The 19,940-nt window shown below is 43.4% G+C and overlaps 1 protein-coding gene across 1 annotated transcript; it reads left to right on the top strand.

The window, feature by feature from the left end:
- The first annotated feature begins 640 nt into the window (after window positions 1-640).
- Window positions 641-18,836, top strand: LOC135224649 (DNA repair protein XRCC1-like). The gene is made up of 7 exons (XM_064263865.1): window positions 641-829; window positions 1,241-1,447; window positions 15,601-15,736; window positions 16,241-16,369; window positions 17,505-17,979; window positions 18,520-18,633; window positions 18,800-18,836. The coding sequence occupies exons 1-7, from the start codon at window positions 656-658 to the stop codon at window positions 18,819-18,821; spliced, it is 1,257 nt and encodes a 418-aa protein (XP_064119935.1). The 5' UTR covers window positions 641-655; the 3' UTR covers window positions 18,822-18,836.
- The last annotated feature ends 1,104 nt before the right edge of the window (window positions 18,837-19,940 follow it).

The raw sequence follows: 19,940 nt of genomic DNA, 5'->3' as shown, positions 1-19,940 counted from the left end.
ATGTTGTTTCTTGATGTTTTACCTGCAATCTGGAGTTTATTTTTATCCAAAAACTGGTGGTTCTGGAATGTAAAAATCCACCATTAGTATAGCATATACTACACAAAGTCCTGTATGCAATGAAGTACATAGAGTATCAAGAGTAAAATATTATTATGTATGTGTAGTACATTTTGTCATACAGTACAATAAATGTCAAATACAGTTGTTACTGTAATTTATATCAAAGGATGGTACTAGTACAAAAGATAAAAACAGTGAATTCCTAACTTTTAATTTGAATTTGTCATACTATGTAACTGGACAATGTTTGTGTGGCCACATCATTAAGGGATTCTGGAATGTAAAAATTTACCATTAATATGTAGTCCTGTATGTAATAAAGTATACAGTAGTAGTACTATTACAATATTTTATTAAATATAAAATGTATAAAATTTAACCAACTTTCCTTACCAACTTTTAGTGATTCTCAAAGCTGTTAGCTAGGTTGTGGAAGATGATGTGCATGTGTGTAGGGTCCCTGCAGTGATAAGGATAAAATGATGCAGGGTGTATGTACAATAATAGAAAAGTTCTGTAATCAGTTGAGGTAGTTCTTTCAGACCAATACTTTACTATTTCCTTTTATTCACAGAATCATCCTGCCACCAATATGTTGAGCGCTGAGACTTTTCGAAAATGGAGATGCGCACAAGATTCGTGTGGAAAGCAGGCAACAGTTACTTTAAAATTAGAACGATTAAGTTCCATCCATTCTGTTGATATTGGCAATAATGGATCTGCATTTGTTGAAGTTCTTGTTGCACGGGAAGGTGTAGATTATCAGGTAACTATCCATTGGTTTAACATAATCGACCAATATCCCTGTATACACATTATGTTGGGGGCTTTTCTAAATATGTAGTAGTTATTTTGGGAATTCAAGAGATGAAGTGATACTTGACAAGTTTAGACTGATTATAGATATCCCCCCCCTCCCCTTTTTATTTCATTTTATTTATTTTTTTTATTCCAGTGAAAAAATCATTATAAAGTTTTTCTTGTTTTTTATATAAAGTTTTGGCATTTATTTGTCAAGTCTCATCAATTTTTCATTGGCCATGACGAAATAAAAATAAAGTTGAATTCACAGTGTAATTATGTTTTATATCAAAGATTGTGTGTAATGTTGCTATGTATGTGTAATGTTGATATGAAATAAACATGCGATTAAGAACTCATTAAAGTTTCTTCTCAGGTCCTGCTGGTTGCATCATCATTCATGACACCAGGAGAATCTAGAAATAGCTCAGATACAAATCGTGTGCGTATGTTCGGTCCAGATAAGCTGAATAAAAACATAGCCGAGCAGAAATGGGATCGTGTTAAGGTCATATGTACCCAGCCCTTTAATAAGACACTGCAGTTTGGATTATCATTTATAACTGTAACAGCCTCTTCTGAGGTGAGTGATTGCTTTTGATTTTTCTTTTATTTTCTTTACAATATTTCCAGTGAAGTTTGGTGTAATCTCTTCTGTCAGTTAGATGAAAACTGTTGAGTCTGTGGGACTTATGTGATCACAGAGGTAGGTGCTTGACTCCAATATTTGCCTGTATTTAAAATGTTACACTTTTGCTATTCATAATCTTGCTTTTCATACATTCAACTTACCTGTCAGATATATACATAGCTATCGACTCTGTCGTCCCCAACAGAAATTCAAATTTCGCGGCACTCGCTACAGGTAGGTCAGGTGATCTACCGCCCTGCTCTGGGTGGCAGGACTAGGAACCATTCCCGTTTTCTAATCAGATTCTCAACATTGTTGTTACTTCCTCCTGACTGGAATTCTTTTTTCACAATGCTTTTGATCATCTTTCGACTGATTTTTGGTGACATACTTGGATCGTTGTTTGGCATTCGCTATCGTGGACTGTTTTTTGGACTTGGCTTTGGATTTTCGTGAATATGTCTGTTTCTAGTGTTAGTTTCAGAGTGTGTGTGAATGAAGGCTGTAAGGTGAAGATTCCGAAAGCTTCAGTAGATCCTCACACTGCATGCAGTGGTTGTAGAAGGGTGGTTGAATGCTCATTGAGAATAAGTAATAATGAGTGTGAGAAACTGAGTGCGCAAGAGTGGAAGAATCTAACTTCTTACTTGAAGAAGTTACAGAAAAGTAGAGAGAGGAAGGCGGCTTACAAAAGCCGAAAAATGTCTAGATCTCGTGAACTTTTATCTAGTTCAGTAGCTTCTTCTTCTGATAATTATGCCCATTCTATTTCAGCCTGTTCACAAGTTTGTTAACCCCGCCTCTGATTCTGCCTCAGAAATGGCGGAACTCAGAGCTTCCCTTCAGAAAATGCAGGAAAAAATGGCGCATTGGAAGGTAAGAGAAGTGAATGTGGTTTCTCAAGTGATTTAGTGTCCCCAGTGTAGTGGAGGGGGCGTCTGGTCGTCTCTGCGACGCTCCCAGGTCTAGACCTCTTCCAAGCTCCCTGGCCCAGAGGAGAAGGAAAGTCGAAAGCCGTACGGGGGTCGTGGAGAATCCCCAACGATCAGGCGTCCCTTCGGCAGAATCTATTACATCTCAGACTGCCAGGGACAGCTATAGGAAAAGCGTCCTACGAGAGTGCTCTTCGTCATCTAGTTCGCCTTCTCCGAGAAGAGGATGGAGGGAGTCTAAGCTTTCACGTCTGCTGAAACGGAATTGGAAAGAAACCTGAGCTCAATTCTAGCCCCGAGCGCTTCTCTGAAGAAGATGCGCCTTCGGTAATAAGTAGGCTAGGAAAGCAGTTGGATCCTTGGACTGTAGGAGATCCTCGAGCGCCTTCCAGATCTCCCTCTCCTGATTCGAATGAGCCTTCGACCAAGAGAATTTTGATGAATGTACAGGAGCAATTAGCGTCTTTGGTAGAAGTACTTTCTAAAGAGCCTACTCGTAAGAAGGATGATAGGCTTCTGATTAAGAGATCCAAATACCGATCTCCTGTCAGGCGCAACGAACCTTCCAGGGGAGGGTGTCGCACAGGCCCCCAGACCCATCTCTGGGGGAAGCGGTGCGTTAGGCAGGAGAGAAGTGGAAAAGGAAGTAACTCCTGCCAAGCGTCTGGCGCCAACCAGGAGCCAGGCGCCAAGTAGGCGCAAAGAGCCTGAGTTTCCTGTAGACCGTTCAAGAACTGGAAACTTCATCCAAGCAACCAAGATCCAAATGGAGAAGAGGGATCTCCTGATAGGAGTAAAGCGCCTGATAGGCGCAATATACTTGTCAAACGGAATGCGCCTTCCATGTGTGATACTCCTACCAAACTTCAGGAGTATTCGGAAAGAGATGCGCCTGCCAGGCGACAGGAGTACTCTGATCTCGATACTCCTCCCAGGTGCCAGGAGTATTCTGAACTTAATACTCCTCCCAGGCGCCAGGAGTATTCTGAACTTAATACTCCTTCCAGGCGCCAGGAGTATTCGGAACTTAATACTCCTACCAGGCGCCAGGAGTATTCGGAGCGCGATGCGCCTACCAGACGCCAGGAGTATTCGGAACTTAATACTCCTACCAGGCGCCAGGCGTATTCGGAGCGCGATGCGCCTGCCAGACGCCAGGAGTATTCGAAGCGTGTTGCTCCTGCCAGGCGCCAGGAGTATTCCAAACACAATACTCCTACCAGGCTCCAGGCGTATTCTCAGCGAGATAATCCTGCTAAACGCCAGGCGCATTCTCCTCATGAAGAGCTTGATATCCGACAGGAGTCTACAAGGAGTAAAACGGTTATGCACGACTCTCCTAATGATAGACGTAGAGAGAGAGTTACTCTTAGTCCCTCTCCTAATAGAAGTGCTTCTTCTTCGGAAAGGAAGAGATCAAAGGAGGAGACAGATGAGAGAAGAGAGCCTTCACCTTCCGAGCCTATTTTAGAAGACGTCTCGGAGGACGAAATCACTAACAAGGAAGGATTTTCCAATTATAAAGTTCTTTCTTCTCTTCTCTTAGAAGAATATGGAGATGCCTTGACTCCAGCCGCTCCTCCTTCTCCGCGCTCTCTTTTTTTTAGCACGAAAGCGCACAAATCTTCATCTTTCCTGAAAATGAAGCCGGCCATATCTATGAAAAGGGCCCTACAATCTCTTGATTCCTGGATCAAGACAAAGAAGGAGTTAGGAAGGACAGTCTTTTGCATGCCTCCCGCTAAACTATCAGGTAGGAGAGGCCCATATGGGTACGGGAAACGGGAAAGGGAAAGAATAGTGGGATTGTCCCCCCCCACCCCTCCCCTGCCTGTTTTCGGCTGAGTCAGACTTCTCGAGTCTCGTAGACTCCTCGAGGAGACACGCCTTAAATTCGCTAAGGCAACATGGGGTGGCTTTCGGAAATGGACCATCTCCTCAAGGGACTTTTCCACACTTTAGAAGTATTTAACTTCCTGGATTGGTCCCTTGGGGTTATTGCTAAGAAGTCCCATGAAAAGGAACAACTAAACCCCGAAACCTTACATAGCATCCTTGCATGCATTGATAAGGCGGTTCAAGATGGATCGGCGGAAGTATGCTCCCTCTTTGGTGCGGGAATACTAAAGAAGAGGGCGGTTCATAGTGCTTTTTTTCTCACGAAGACCGTCTCTCCTTCGCAGAGATCCGCTTTATTGTTTGCGCCTCTCTCAGAACATTTATTTCCTTCTCAGTTGGTGAGAGACATTGCTCATTCACTAACTGAGAAGGCCACTCAAGATCTTCTAAGACAATCCTCAAGGAAGAATAGACCTGTGGCCAGTGAGGAAAAGAAAGCTACTAGGCCAGCTCAGCAACAGCAGCCCTTTCGAGGAGGCCCTCAGGCTAGATCCATCGCCAGAAGGAAGACAACGGAGAGAAGGGGAAGATCTTCCTTCCGTCCCTTTAAGAAGGGAAAATGAGAAATCTTTCCTCCAGACACCTGTAGGAGCCAGGTTACAGTTCTTTGCGGGAGCATGGGAAGACATAGGATCCGATCCTTGGTCGATGTCAATAATCAGAAAGGGTTATTATATCCCATTCAAGGACAGGCCCCCCGACAACATCACCGAGGGAACTGTCCGCCAGATACAGGGACCCTGTTCTGATGGATACTCTTCGTCAGATGGTGGAACAGATGTGGGACAAAAGAGCAATAGAACTGGTACTGGATCACAGCTCCCGGGGTTTTAACAATCGCTTGTTTTTTCATCGTAGCGAAAGCCTCGGGGGGATGGAGACCAGTACTGGATGTAAGCTCGCTGAACAAATTCGTAGAACAACAGAAGTTCAGCATGGAAACGTCTGCCTCAGTACTTGCAGCTCTCCGTCAAGGAGATTGGATGGCGTCCCTAGATCTTCAAGACGCATATTTCCACGTCCCCATTCACCATTCGTCGAGGAAATTCCTTCGTTTCATGTTCGAGGGAAGGATCTATCAGTTCAGGGCCCTGTGTTTCAGCCTATCTATGGCTCCCCAAGTCTTTACAGATTTGATGAAAAATGTGTCAAAACATCTACACATGAAAGGGATAAATGTCTCCCTATACCTGGACGACTGGCTCATCAGGGCCAGGTCTCGAAAGCAGTGTTTGGAGGATCTGTCAACAATCCTGGAATTGACGAAGAGATTAGGATAATCGTGAACCTCGAGAAATCTCAGATGGTCCCCAGCCAGAACGTAGTTTCTTTATTGGGGATTCAGATGGATTCTCTGGGTTTTCGAGTATTTCCGTCTCAAGAGAGAATAAGGAAAGGCTGTGCCACAGTATTGAGCTTCTTAGAGAAAGAGAGTACTTCAGCGAGGGAATGGTTGAGCCTTCTGGGGACCCTTTCCTCGCTCAAACAGTTCTTTCCTCTAGGAAGACTACATCTCTGTCCGCTTCAGTTCTTCCTGAGAAGCAGTTGGAGTTGGAAGACAGGACAGCTCTCGAACACGTTTCCAATCTCATCGGAAATAAATGATATCAATTAAGGTGGTGGTTGACCCCCTTAGAAGAAAAACAAAGGAGTATCTATGGAAGTACAGAACCCAAACCTGACATTGTTCTCAGACGCGTCGGGAGACAGTGGGGTGTCGACCTTAGGGTCCAAAGAAGTGTCAGGCACCTGGTCGGAAGAGCAGGTGTCATGGCACATAAATTGCAAGGAGCTATTTGCAATTCACCTCGCGCTAAAGAGCTTCGAGCACATAGTCAGAGACAAAGTAATACAGATAAACTCCGACAATACAACCGCTCTGGCTTATGTCAAAAACAAGGAGGAACCCACTCTCTCGCCCTATACGATATAGCAAGAGATCTGCTGATTTGGGCGAATCAAAGGAACATGGTTCTCCTAACAAGATTCGTCCAAGGGGAGAGGAACGTGAGAGCGGACAGACTGAGCAGGAGGTTCCAGGTCCTTCCTACAGAATGGACCCTCCACTCGGAAGTCTGTCAGAGCCTTTGGTATCTTTGGGGGAAACCGCAGGTAGATCTATTCGCCACGTTTCTCTCCAAAAGGATAGATACATTTTGCGCCTAGTGGAAGACATCCCATGGCTTATGCAATAGACGCCCTTCTCCTGGACTGGTCAGGGCTTAGATGTGTACGCTTTTCCCCCCATTCAAGATACTGGGGGAAGTAGTCAGAAAGTTTGTGGCCTTGAAGGGAACAAGATGACTCTGATAGCCCCATATTGGCCATCCCGAATTTGGTTCACAGAGGTGATGGAGTGGACAGTGGACTTCCCCAGATCTCTTCCAAACAGGATAGATCTGCTCAAACAACCCCACTTCGAGAGGTACCATCAAAATCTACCCGCTCTTGCTCTGACTGCCTTTCGACTATCGAAAGACTTGTCAGAGCGAGAGGGTTTTCTCGCAAGAAAGTGGGCAAGCGCAATTGCTAGAGCCCGCAGAACATCTACTAGGCGAGTGTTACCAATCGAAGTGGAAGTTTCAGAAACTGGTGCAGGTCGAAGAAGCTGTCCTCTTCCAATACCTCTGTAGCCGAAATTGCGGATTTCCTTCTTTTCCTGAGGGAAAAGTCGCATCTCTCTGTACCAACTATTAAGGGGTACAGAAGTATGCTTTCAGCAGTCCTTCAGACAGGGATTAGATTTGACGAATGATAAAGATTTGCACGACCTCATTCGCTCCTTTGAAACATCGAAGTCAGTAGAACCTAAGGTTCCAAGCTGGAACTTGGATGTGGTCTTGAAATTTCTGTCCTCCGAGAGGTTCGAACCACCTCATACGGCTTCATTCCGGGATATCACTAGAAAGTGTATATTTCTGCTATCTCTTGCCACAGCTAAAAGGGTCAGCGAGTTGCACGCCCTTGAATCACGAGTTGGCTTCAAAAAAAGATTCTGCAATTTGTTCATTCCAGACTCTTTTTCTTGCCAAAAATGAAAACCCTTCGAATCCCTGGCCCAGGAGCTTCGAGGTAAAAGGACTTACTAGCCTAGTGGGCAGAGAAATAGAAAGATCACTTTGTCCAGTTAGAGCATTGAAATTCTATCTGGACAGAAAGAAGCAGTTGGGAGGTTCACAACATGGTCTATGGTGCTCGGTGAAGGACCCCAAGAGACCTATGTCTAAAAATGCTTTGGCCTTCTTTGTTAGAAGTGTCATTACCAAGGCTCATAAGAACTGCTCAGATGACTCTTTTAATCTATTAAGAGTAAGAGCTCATGAGGTAAGGGCAATCGCGACGTCTATTGCATTCCAAAGAAATATGTCACTTAAAAATATTCTGGATGCAACCTTTTGGAGATGCAACTCAGTATTTGCATCTCATTACTTAAAAGATGTGCGAGTTACGTATGAGAAATGTTTTTCTCTAGGTCCGTTTGTGTCAGCACAGACGGTTCTGGGTAAAGGAGAGAGCACCGATCCTTAAATATATGTACGTAACCCTCTTGTCGGATGTGTTCTTGTATTTCCTGTGCATGGGAGTGTCAGATGCCGCACTGGCGGCCTTCACTTCTCTTCATTAGGAGATCGAGTGACAACTGACTTTTAGAGGGGTACAAAATTTTTTTTTTTAATTTTGTATGTATGATTATTGAGTTTTTGGTTGTTTGCTAAGAATTTGGGGATGACTCTTGGCAATCTTAGAACTAACACGGGTTAGGATCGGGTGATCGGGATCGGTTTGTGTGCTCCTTAAAGAAAGCGTGTTGTCATATAAGCGATTAGCACCATTGACAAATGCCAGTTAGGCTCTGCCGATTAAGTGGAATGAGAAACCCCCCATCAACAGACCATAAGAACTCTTGGCCACCCAGAATCACTATCTCGCTAAGGCTCTTGAGGTGAGCAGACTCCTGGCAGTAGCCACGAAGTCTTCCACCTAATAAAGGTAGGAACCAAGGTCTATTAATACCTACAACATATGTTGTTTACCTCTGTCTGATCAGTAAGTTAGCTGTCTCTTGCCCTCCACCAAAGGGTGTCAATCAGCTATGTTTATATCTGACAGGTAAGTTGAATGTATGAAATGATATTGTTATGATACAATAAAGTTTCATACATACTTACCTGGCAGATATATACGATTGAAGACCCACCCAGCCTCCCCGCAGGAGACAGGTGGAAGAGAGAATCTGATTAGAAAACGGGATGGTTCCTAGTCCTGCCACCCAGAGCAGGGCGGTAGATCGCCTGACCTACCTGTAGCGAGTGCCGCGAAATTTGAATTTCTGTCGGGGACGACGGAGTCGATAGCTATGTATATATCTGCCAGGTAAGTATGTATGAAACTTTATTGTATCATAACAATATCATTTTTGTACAAGTAACTTACCCAGCAGATATATACTTAGCTATAGACTCGGTCGTCCCGACAGAATTTCAAAACTCGCGGCACACGCGACAGGTAGGTCAGGTGATCCACCATTCCCGCGCTGGGGTGGTGGCGGGTCTGGAACTATTCCCGTTTTCTAAGCCATAATTTCTCTGTCGGTTGAACGGACAACACCTATTGTTCGTTCCTCCATCTTGGATTTCAACTCGTTTGCCGAGAATTTGGATTGGTTTTTTTTGGTGACGTATTCTGTTTTTTCTCTGGCTTGGCATACGCTTATTGTGGACTGTTTTTCGACTTTGGTTTTGACTACTCTTTCACGATGTCTGACGCTAAGGCTTCACCTATGTTTAGAGTTTGCAGTAGGGAAGAATGTAAGGTTAGGCTGCCTAAATCGGCATTGGATCCGCATAGTATTTGCGCTAAATGCAGGGAGAATGAATGTTCTTTTATTAACACCTGTGTGGAATGCGAGAACCTTACGGAGCTTGAATGGAAGGAATTATCATCATATGTTAGGAAGCTTGAGAGAGATAGAGTGAGAAAGGCTTCAGCTAGGTCATCTAGTAGATCTTGCTCATTAGAACAAGAAATTAACTCTCCATCTAACAATTTTCCCTTAGCCTCAGCTGCTTCTCCCTGTTCTGAATCCAAAGATTCTTCGTCAGAGAGGGAAAATGTAAAAGCTTCTATTAAGAAACTTCAAGCTCAGCTACGAGCTCTAAACCAAGGTAAGAGTGGTGATAGTGACTTGTGCAGTGTCCCCCCAGTCAGTGGAGGGGGCGTCTGACCGGTTCCTCATTGCTCCTAGGCCTAGACCTCTTCCAAACTCCCAGGACCAGGGGAGGAGGAATGTCGGAAAGCCGCAGGGAGGGATGCAGAACATCCCCAACGGTCAGGCGTCCCTTCGGCAGATCCTGTTGTTAAGTCCCAGGCTGCCTCGGATTGCCGCAGAAAAGGCGTCCTAAAGGAGTGTTTTTCGGCCTCAGACTCTTCCTCTCCTAAACGAGGATGGAGTTCGGCCTCCCGTTCGCGCCCTTTGAAGAGAGCCTGGAAGGCGCCTAAAGGAGACGCGGCTGACTCCAGCCCAGAGCGTTTTCCCGAGGATTGGCCTTCGGGACCTAAGAAGACTAGACTAGGAGAGGCCTGCTCTTCAGGATCCGACCAAGAAGTTTTTGGTTAATCTGCAAGAGCAGTTGCTTCGCTCGTAGGCTCTTTTGCGAAGGACTCTACAAGGAGGAAGGATGTCTCGCTCCCGGTTAAGAGTTCCGCTAAGCGTCCTTCTTCGTATAGGAGAGAACTCTCACGATCTCCAGGGCGTTTATCGCCTTCGTCGAGAGACTCGTCGGATAGGAGTTGTTCTCCTGAGAGAAGAGCCCTTTCGCCCTATAGGCTGTCTTCCCCGAAGCGCCCTCTTAATCGCAGCGAATCGAGCAGAAGTCTCGATCGGTTTATGTGCAGGAACCGGAAAACCGATTTAGGTATCAGGATCCCTTGGGTCTTCAGGACCAGGAACCAGACAGGCGCAAAGAGGCAGCAAGACGCAAGAAAGGGCGTCAAGAGCCTCTTAGAACGCAGGATTCAGGACGTCAGGATTCGGCTAGAAGGCAGGAATCAGGACGCTATGAGCCAGGACGCCATGAGTCAGGGCGCCATGAGTCAGGGCGCCAGGAGTCAGGGCGCCAGGAGTCAGGGCGCCAGGAGTCAGGACGTCAGGAGTCAGGGCGCCAGGAGTTAGGACGCCAGAAAACAGGACGCCAGGAGTACGTTAGGCGTCAAGTGTTAGGGCGCCAAGAGCCTGTTAAGCAGCAGGATTCAGGACGCGAGGATCTTTTCAAGCGCCCTGAATCAGGACGCCAGGAGCCTAGCAAGCGCCACGAACCCGACGAACATAGACAAGAGTCTAGTAGGCACAAGAGTGTTGCCGACAGACAGGAGCCTCACTCCTCGTATAGGAGTGCTAATGTTCCGCGCTCCCCTTCTCGGGAAAGGAGTTCTTCTCCCGGGAAGAGCCAGATCACTCCAAAACGATCTCCTTCTGTAGATCAGTTGGACCAGGTATCGGAAGACGAAGAGCCTGTAGATGTAGCAGTTTCGGACTACAAGAGACTTTCTCTTTTGCTGCTAAAGGAGTTCGGAGACTCCCTTCATCCTGCGGACCCTCCTTCACCAGGATCGTTGATGTCCAGCACTAAAGCTCTCAAATCGTCTTCCTTCGTTAGATGCGCCCCGCTCTTTGTATGAAAAAAGGCATTAAAACTTTTTCAGAGTGGTGTGACTTCCAGAAGGGAAGCGGCAAGACAGTTTTTTCCTGCCCTCCTTCCAAATTAACAGGCAAACCAGGAAGGTGGTACGAGACCAAAGAGCCGATGGGGTTAGGTCTGCTTCTTCCGCGGATGCGGATTTTGCTTCCTTAGTGGACTCTGCTAGGAGGAAGTCGTTGCTGTCTGCTAAGGCGACTTGGGGCATGTGTGAGCTGGACCACCTTCTAAATAGGGCCTCTTTAAAACCCAAAACCCTAGAAGTCTTCAACTTTATGGACTGGGCATTAGGAGCTTTAGCAAAGAGATCTCAGGACACGGACTTTGTTTCCATGGAGGAACTTTCGAGCGTCCTGGCTTGCCTGGACAGAGCGGTCATGGATGGTTCTGTGGAAGTTGCCTCTCTTTTTGGTACGGGAGTATTGAAGAAGAGATCTGTCTTTAGCTCTTTCTTAGCAAGAGCAGTATCACCCTTGCAAAGGATCATCTCTTCTTTTTGCTCCATTTATCCCCGCACCTTTTTCCACAAGAGACGGTTAGAGAGGTTTCGAAATCTCTTACTGAGAAGGCAACTCAAGATCTCCTCACGCACTCAGCCAAGAAGTTAGGCCGGCAGTGCCTATAGAGAAGAAAGAGAGACCCTCTTTTGTTCAGCCCTTTCGAGGGGCCTCCTCTTCTAGAGCCCCTCTTAGAGGTAGAAGACCAGAGAGAAAGAATGACCATCTAGAAGGTCCTTCGGAAGTCTAGATGAACGCAAGTCCTCCAGACGAAAGTAGGACCCAGGTCTACTCCACTTTGCCAAAGTCTGGGCGCAGAAGGGAGCGGACTCCTGGTCCCTCTCTATCCTGAGAAAAGGATACTTGATCCCCCTTCAGGGAAAATCCTCCCTTGACGGACAACTCCAAGGGAGTTGACCGCAGATACTCGGATCCGGTCCGAAAGCTTGCTATGTTGCAAGCAGTGGAACAGATGATTTCCAAGGAAGCGGTAGAACTGGTTCAAGATCTCCAGTCTCCAGGATTCTAACAATCGGCTATTCCTGGTACCGAAAGCATCGGGGGGATGGAGACCAGTTTCTAGACGTCAGTGCCCTGAATTTCTTTGGGTCTTGAAGAAGAAATTTTCGATGGAGACGTCTTCCTCTGTTCTATCTGCTCTTCGTCCAGGGGACTGGATGGTGTCCCTGGACCTTCAGGATGCGTATTTCCATGTGCCAATTCAATCCAGGCAGCAAGGAAGTATCTGAGGTTCATGTTCCAAGGGAAAGTGTTCCAGTTCCGAGCGATGTGCTTCGGACTTTCGACTGCCCCTCAAGTCTTTACGGACATCATGAAGAATGTAGCTTATTGGCTACATCTGGAAGGGATCAGGATCTCGTTATATCTGGACGATTGGCTAATAAGAGCCCAATCGGAGGAAAAATGTCTGGAGGACCTTTTAGTTACTCTGAAGTTGACAAAGTCCTTAGGACTTTTAGTAAATCACGAGAAATCCATGCTGACTCCCCAGCAAAGTATTGTCTATCTGGGGATTCAGATGGATTCTCGGGATTTTCTAGCGTATCCTTCGCAGGAAAGGAGACAACGCTGCCTAGAAAAGGTGTCAGTCTTCTTAAGGAAAGAACATTGTTCCGCGAGGGAATGGATGAGCTTGCTGGGGACCCTCTCCTCGATGGAACAGTTCGTTTCCTTAGGAAGACTTCACCTAAGACCCCTTCAATTTTATTTGAAGGAGAAGTGGGATTGGAAGTCCAACAATCTGGGAGAGACTTTTCCAATCTCGAAACGGATCAAGGAGAATATCCGTTGGTGGTTAGATCCACAAAACTAAGCAAAGGAATCTCCCTTCGCTTACAGAACCCTCGCCTAGCGTTGTTTGCGACGCCTCAGATTCAGGGTGGGGAGCGACCCTAGGTTCGCAAGAGGTGTCAGCATTTGGGGTGGGAAGGAGAACAAGTGTCCTGGCACATAAACAAGAAAGAGCTAACAGCCATTCATCTAGCTTTGGTTCATTTCGAGGTAAACAGGGTCTCAGGTCTGGGGATTCCAGATTCACTCGGGACAAACACAACAAGCCCTCGCTTATATAAAGAAGCAAGGGGGGACGCATTCCTTTTCCCTGTACGAGTCAGCAAGGATCTGCTGTTTGGGCACAGCAAGGAAAGGAAGATCTCTCTCCTCACAAGGTTTGTGGCAGGAGAGAAAAATGTCCGGGTGGGCAGATCTGTTAAGCAGAAAAAGAACAAGTCCTAACCCACGGAATGGACTCTCAATCCTCAGATTTGCCAACAACTTTGGCAGCTGTGGGGAAGGCCCAATATAGACCTGTTCGCGACCAACAAGAATCACAGATTAGAAACCTATTGCTCCCCGATCTCGATCCTCAAGCAGTAGTCAGTAGACAGCTTTCTGCTAGATTGGACGGGCTTGGACGCTTACGCCTTCCCTCCTTTCAAGATAGTAGGAGAAGTATTGAGGAAGTTCGCTTGCTCGGAGGAACAAGAATGACCCTCATCGCTCCCTTTTGGCCGGCTCTCGATTGGTTTCACAGAGGTGCTGGAGTGGTTAGTGGATTTTTCCAAGATCGCTTCCACTAAGGAACGATCTTCTCAAACAACCCCACTTCGACAGGTTTCACAAAAACCTCCCCGCTCTAAGTCTGACCGCCTTCAGACTGTCGAAGGACTTGTCAGAGCAAGGGGCTTTTCACGAGAAGTGGCGAAGGCTATTGCAAGAGCCAGAGAGTCTCCACTTCTAAAGTATATCAGTCGAAGTGGGAGTTGTTTAGAAGATGGTGTAAGGAAAAGAAAATATCCTCCTCCAGTACCTCTGTAACTGAAATCGCAGATTTTCTCCTATATTTGAGAAAAGACTGTAACCTAGCAGTTTCAACAGTGAAGGGTTACAGAAGTATGCTGGCCTCAGTTTTTCGACATAGAGGAATAGATCTGACAAACAATAAAGATCTTCATGACCTTATAAGGTCTTTTGAGACCACGAAAGGACATGTCATCAGAAGCCTAGCTGGAACTTGGATTGTCCTCAAGTTCCTAATGTCGGGAAAATTTTGTACCGTCTCACGCAGCTTCTTTTAGGGAACTTAACCAAGAAAAGTCTTTATTCCTTTTTTGACGTTAGCAACAGCCAAGAGAGTGAGCGAGTTGCAAGCTTTGGAAGGTAAAGTGGGGTTTAAGAAGATTCAGCGATTTGCTCCTTTCAACCATTTTTTCTAGCGAAAAATGAAAATCCCTCAAAGCCTTGGCCAAGAAGCTTTGAGATAAAAGGAATATCTTCATTAACGATAGAACTAGAAAGGACTTTGTGTCCAGTCAGGGCACTCAAGTTCTACCTGGAGAAGAAGAAGTTGCTGAAAGGTACAGAGGAAAGTCTTTGGTGCTCTGTAAGAGATCCGAAAAGAGCGATTTCTAAGAACGCCCTTACATTCTTCATAAAGGATGTAATAAGGGAAGCTCACCTTAAATGCGAAGAAGAGCATTTCAATGGTTCTCAGAGTGAGAGCTCATGAAGTGAGAGCCATAGCTACGTCTATGGCATTTCACAAAACATGGTCGCTTCAGGCTCTTATAGAGTCGACATTTTGGAGATGTAATTTCGGTGTTTCGCCTCGAATTACCTAAGAGATGTTAAAGTTTCGTACGAAAAGTGCTTTGCTCTGGGAGCGTATGTTTCGGCGAATTCAGTGCTGGGAGAAGGGGCTGAGGCTAATCCTTCCTATTTAGTTTAAGGCTTAAATTACTGTTTTATTGGTGGTTGTTTTTATTGGTTAATTGTCAGAGGGAATAGGGACCCTCTTACAATTCATAGAGTGTAACAAGACTAACATGGTCAGTGATCGGGATTGGCTTCATGCTCTTTGTGATTTGTTTTATAACCTTAACTCTGTCATGTAAGAGGGCGAGTCCCCATTGATATGACAAAAGGTCAAGGCTCTACCATGTAAGTGGGTCAGCCCCATTGGTACGATCCAGTATAGGCTCTGTCGCGTAAGCGGGCTAGCCCCCATTGACACGATCCAAAGAGTTATTCAACCATAGGTTCATTCCTCGTTGAAACTCTTGAGGCAAGCAGACTCATCGACAGTAGTCATGAAGTCTTCAGCCCAATAATGGTAGGAACTATGGATTATGTTATCCAAGAACATAGGTTGTTTTTTCCCTGTTTTTTAATGTATTTAGTTTAAGTATTATTTTGTTTGTAGCTGTCTCTTGCCCGCCACAGGGTGCCATCAGCTAGTATATATCTGCTGGGTAAGTTACTTGTACAAAATGATATTGTTAAGATACAATAAAGTTTTGTACATACTTACCTGGCAGATATATACGATTAATGGCCCACCCAGCCTCCCCTCAGGAGACAGGTGGAAGAGAATTATGGCTTAGAAAACGGGAATAGTTCCAGACCCCGCCACCACGCGGCGGGAATGGTGGATCACCTGACCTACCTGTCGCGTGTGCCGCGAGTTTTGAAATTCTGTCGGGACGACCGAGTCTATAGCTAAGTATATATCTGCCAGGTAAGTATGTACAAAACCTTATTGTATCTTAACAATATCATTTTAGGGCTCGGGTGACTCCACCCCTAAAGTCACCAAACTTGGTAGTTTCACCCTGAAAGATGAGGAAGAGGAAGATCCAATATCAGTTGGGTCTATTTTTGCTCGAAGGAAGGAGAAAGAAACATCCTCCCCACTTACAGGTATGTTTATGAGTTCTCCATACCTGTGAAATTGGGCTTCTTGCTTATGTAACAGTGATAATATTATACTACATATTACATTCTAGTGTTTTCAAGAACCTCATTATTTCAAAGTTTTTTTTATAAGTAATAGTACATTAATCTTAACAACACTGATAGTTACAGACAACAGCAAAATTTAGTTAAGAGCAGATATTAGACTTTTCCTTAACCCTTAACTGAGCCTGTCTTTGGCATACACATACTATAGTATATGGAGCACCATTTTTTCATGTTTTATGCATTTTTACAATTGTTTTTATGTAAACTGCATCTTTTTTCATATACCCCCTACATCTAATAATGGGAGAGAATCTAAAAGCATATGAATTGGACAAAGAGGAATTGTAAAATATATATATAAATTGTGTGTAATCAGTAAGAGTAAAAAACCAAATGATAATGTCACCTTATGCAAATTTTTAAGCACTGATAACATTCATTCTGTGGCTCTTGAATCTCTAGGTGCAGCAGCCATTCGTGCAGCTTCTGCTTCAGCTGTGTCTTCAGCTTCAACTCCAGATTCAAAGAAAACTAAACCGTTTAATGCTCCAGATGTTGGATTCTATCAGTTGAAGAAAAATGCATCTCCAGGTTAGTTCCTTTCACCACAAACCCATCTTTTAAATATGGCATACACATAGTATGTGTGGTCTTCACATGTTCCAGACACTTGTCTTCTGTTTATCAGACAGAAGATTAGGGTTACAGGGATGTATTCAGTTACATCCAAAAAAAGTTACGCAAAACCTCCATAGGGTGTTAGCGCCATCAATGCACCCCACATGGTGCACTTAAGATTCTTTGCAGCATCCCTTCTGCCCCCAGCTGCAACCCCTTTCACTCCTTTTACTGTTCCTCTGTTAATGTTATCTTTCTTCCATCTTACTTTCCATCCTCTTAACAATTGTTTCATAGTGCAACTGTGAGGTTTTCATCCTGTTACAGCTCTATAAACTTCTTTACTCTCCATTTCCCTTTCAGGACTGAATGCACTTTTTGTGATAAAACTATTAAATTACTCAGGTATAAGTATTTTTAGACAGTATGTTTTGTGTTTTAACCATCAAATTAGGCAGTTCTTAGCATTTTAGAGAGGTTTTAAGTATTCATGTGGGTGTGTGGTACCCATCCCCCACGAATATGGGATGTCTATTGTACATAGGTACTGGAACAGAATACAAAATTGGTAATTATTGACATTGAAACTTCTCCCGAGAGGAAGTCAATTTCAGCACTAGTCAACACTGTCAATTTAAGGAGTTATACAGTCACCCTTGTGAGCCAAGAATTTTAACCAGTTGGAATTGTTAACTTTTATAAGTGACTAAAGAGTTATTCATTATTGAGTGTGTGCTTATTGGTACAAGATGAATAAGAGGTTTGTATTATATCTCTGGTACACAAAATGTTTACAATTTATATTTGGCATTGCAGGCCTATCCTGGTTATTATCCTGTTGCCTCATTGCTCTTAACAGCGATAAAAAAGCCTAATAGATAATCTATCATCATTAAAGGTTTTTTATCGGATATTCCCTTACAAGTGTTGAGTTGTCTCCACTTGGTTGTGTACATTTACATCTTGAATATTTATCTTATGTAATTCTCATGTTTTGCCTTTCCCCAGTGAAATTCTGACTGTTCCCATGGGTATTTGCATGGGAGTACTATTAAACTTGGTGTTAAAATGTTGTGTAGCTTTCAGAAGCATTTTTATTTCTTAACAGCACCAGAACGGCCAAAACCACTGCAGCCTTCCACGCAGTCATCATCTGATGCTCACGAAGAGAGAGGCAAAGAAAAAAGAAAAGAAAGAGACAGAGATTCTGACAAACATAGAGAACGTGATAAACGAAGCAAAGATACAGAAAGTAGAGTTGACAAGGAGAAGGAAAAACCAAAAAAAGAAGGAGGTAGTGATCGAAATTCATCCTCAGAAAGCAACAAGAGGAAGAATGACTCCAGAGACTTAAAGAGAACATCTTCTCATGAAAATAAGCGGACAGCATCACCATCGTCATCATCAGCTTCTTCAGGCTCGTCATCCAAGAGAAAAACAGCTCCTTTTACCTCCTTGTTGAAAGGTGTCACCTTCGTTCTAAGTGGGTATCAGAATCCTCTGCGATCACAGATTCGAGATATGATGCTGGAAATGGGAGCAAGGTATAAACCTGACTGGGAGCCATCTTGCACTCATCTTATGTGAGTATGGGACTTCTTTGCTGTCTGAGAATGCATAATTTAGAGTTTTTCTTATTTAGTGAAGAGATATCTTACTCCTAAGTAGTGTAGGATGTGGTTTGATTCACAAAAGAAACAGTTGTAGGTAATTCTTGTTTTACAGTCTGTATATATGAATTATTTATTTCATTTATAAACGAGTATTTATTTCATGTACGGTATGTATTTAGTTTATACTATTGGCATTTTGTACAGTAATTGATTTTCTTTTCAACCACTTATGTTATCACAGCCATTATTTTTTAATTTCTGAATCATGTTTTAGTGAAGTTGTCTCATGAAATTCAAAGAACAGCTGTATATAATGTATATTGTTTGGTGATTTATAATTTTTTTCACACTTTACCTAAGGTCATGTTATTACATGCAAGTTGATGGTCCTTTGGTTCATTCCATATGAATGCTTGCATATTTTTAAAAAAAATGGTAATCATTATTTGAGTATCTGTATTACTTAGGAAATAGTTAGAAATAAAGTTCAATTTTGTTCTCATTTTCCAGATGTGCCTTTGCTAACACTCCCAAATATCAGCAAGTGAAAGGCAAGGGTAAAATAGTCACAGCAAAGTGGATATCGGATTGCCATAAAAACAAGATTCGTTATCCTTGGAGAAGGTATTTCTAACCATGATTTTGTGGAGATATTTATTCATTTACAAGATCTTCCACAATGCAGCTCGTGTGTTAATGTAGAAGTCTTGATAGTATCATTTAGTGAATAATATCATAGCAGTACTTACAGTAGTATTTGCAGAGTTTTAACTCCTAAAATCTCCTTTAGGTATGCACTTCCCAGCAGATAATGCCAGAGAGAGTGAAGAAGAAATTTGGGCCGAGGAACTTCTCCCTAAGGAAGAGAAAGCAAAGACTTCTAAAACAGTAGACTCGGATGTTGAAGGTATTTGTGTTTCTGGGTCAGTGGAAATATGATACTTTCATCATTGTTATCATAGATGCTTTTACAAAGGTCTTTCCAATTTCAAGGTAGCTGTAATGCAACTTGAGACTGGGCAGTTGTGATCTGCTAATTTTTTTATTGTGGCTTTCATGTATATCATGCTTATATTCAGTTTTCTTTACAGAATCTAAGTATGATAAAGAAAGTAATGAGGCCTACAGCGACAGTGAAGACACAGATGATGAAATTCAAAGGTTAGTTCAGACTTAAATATACCATACATATTTTTCTGTATTTTAGTGGGATCTCCTTGGAACTGCTGCATCACTCATGGAACATGAACTATATGAATTTACAAATCATGTAGCCACATTCAGAAGCATTGTAAAATTAAACTCAGTAGTTATCCAAAAGGAATAATGCAGTCCATTAATATTTATGCTTATCTATATGACTTTTCAGGAATTTTCAAACCAAATTTTTGTAAAACTAATTTAGATCCTTGACTTAAATGTATAATGCAAATAAAGGAAGGCTTATTTTTTTGCAAGGGGTCAAGTAATTGACAATTTTGTTATAAACTTTGTAGTTGATGCACTTCAGTCATTTGGTTACGTAACTCACTTGTAGTCAAGTATTTTATAAGAACAACATGCGCAATCACCAGTACGTATTACTGATTAACAATATTTCCTTTTTAAAAGTTTATTATTATTGAAATAGTTTGACAGGATTAATAGTTTGTTGGGTTTTATGTGCAGTGGGGGAATGTGTACCATGGAGACCCCCCCCCCCCCCCCCCCCCATGCAAATATTTGGAACCCATATAAAAATGCTGAAAATGGCCTATTTTGGTAGGTGAAACAAAAAAAAAAAAACTCATAATTTTTGTGCCGGATTTTTAAAATAATTTTATCACAAAATGTGTATTTTATGATGAAATTGATTAAAAAACAGGAATTTCTGGATATTTCTCTTAGAAAAATACTGTGAATAGGTGCATTTCCCACGAATAATGGGTAGA

This window comes from Macrobrachium nipponense, chromosome 12 (genome assembly GCF_015104395.2).
Source record: "Macrobrachium nipponense isolate FS-2020 chromosome 12, ASM1510439v2, whole genome shotgun sequence".
Taxonomy (NCBI): Eukaryota; Metazoa; Arthropoda; class Malacostraca; order Decapoda; family Palaemonidae; genus Macrobrachium; species Macrobrachium nipponense.
The sequence above is the reverse complement of the archived record's forward strand: the minus strand, read 5'-3'. Positions and strand labels throughout refer to the sequence as shown.

Coding starts and splice junctions, on each gene's coding strand:
- LOC135224649 (XM_064263865.1), top strand. CDS start 656: ATGTTGAGCGCTGAGACTTTTCGAAAATGGAGATGCGCACAAGATTCG. Junction 830..1,240: donor GGGAAGGTGTAGATTATCAG/GTAACTATCCAT, acceptor GTTTCTTCTCAG/GTCCTGCTGGTTGCATCATC. Junction 15,737..16,240: donor AACATCCTCCCCACTTACAG/GTATGTTTATGA, acceptor TTGAATCTCTAG/GTGCAGCAGCCATTCGTGCA.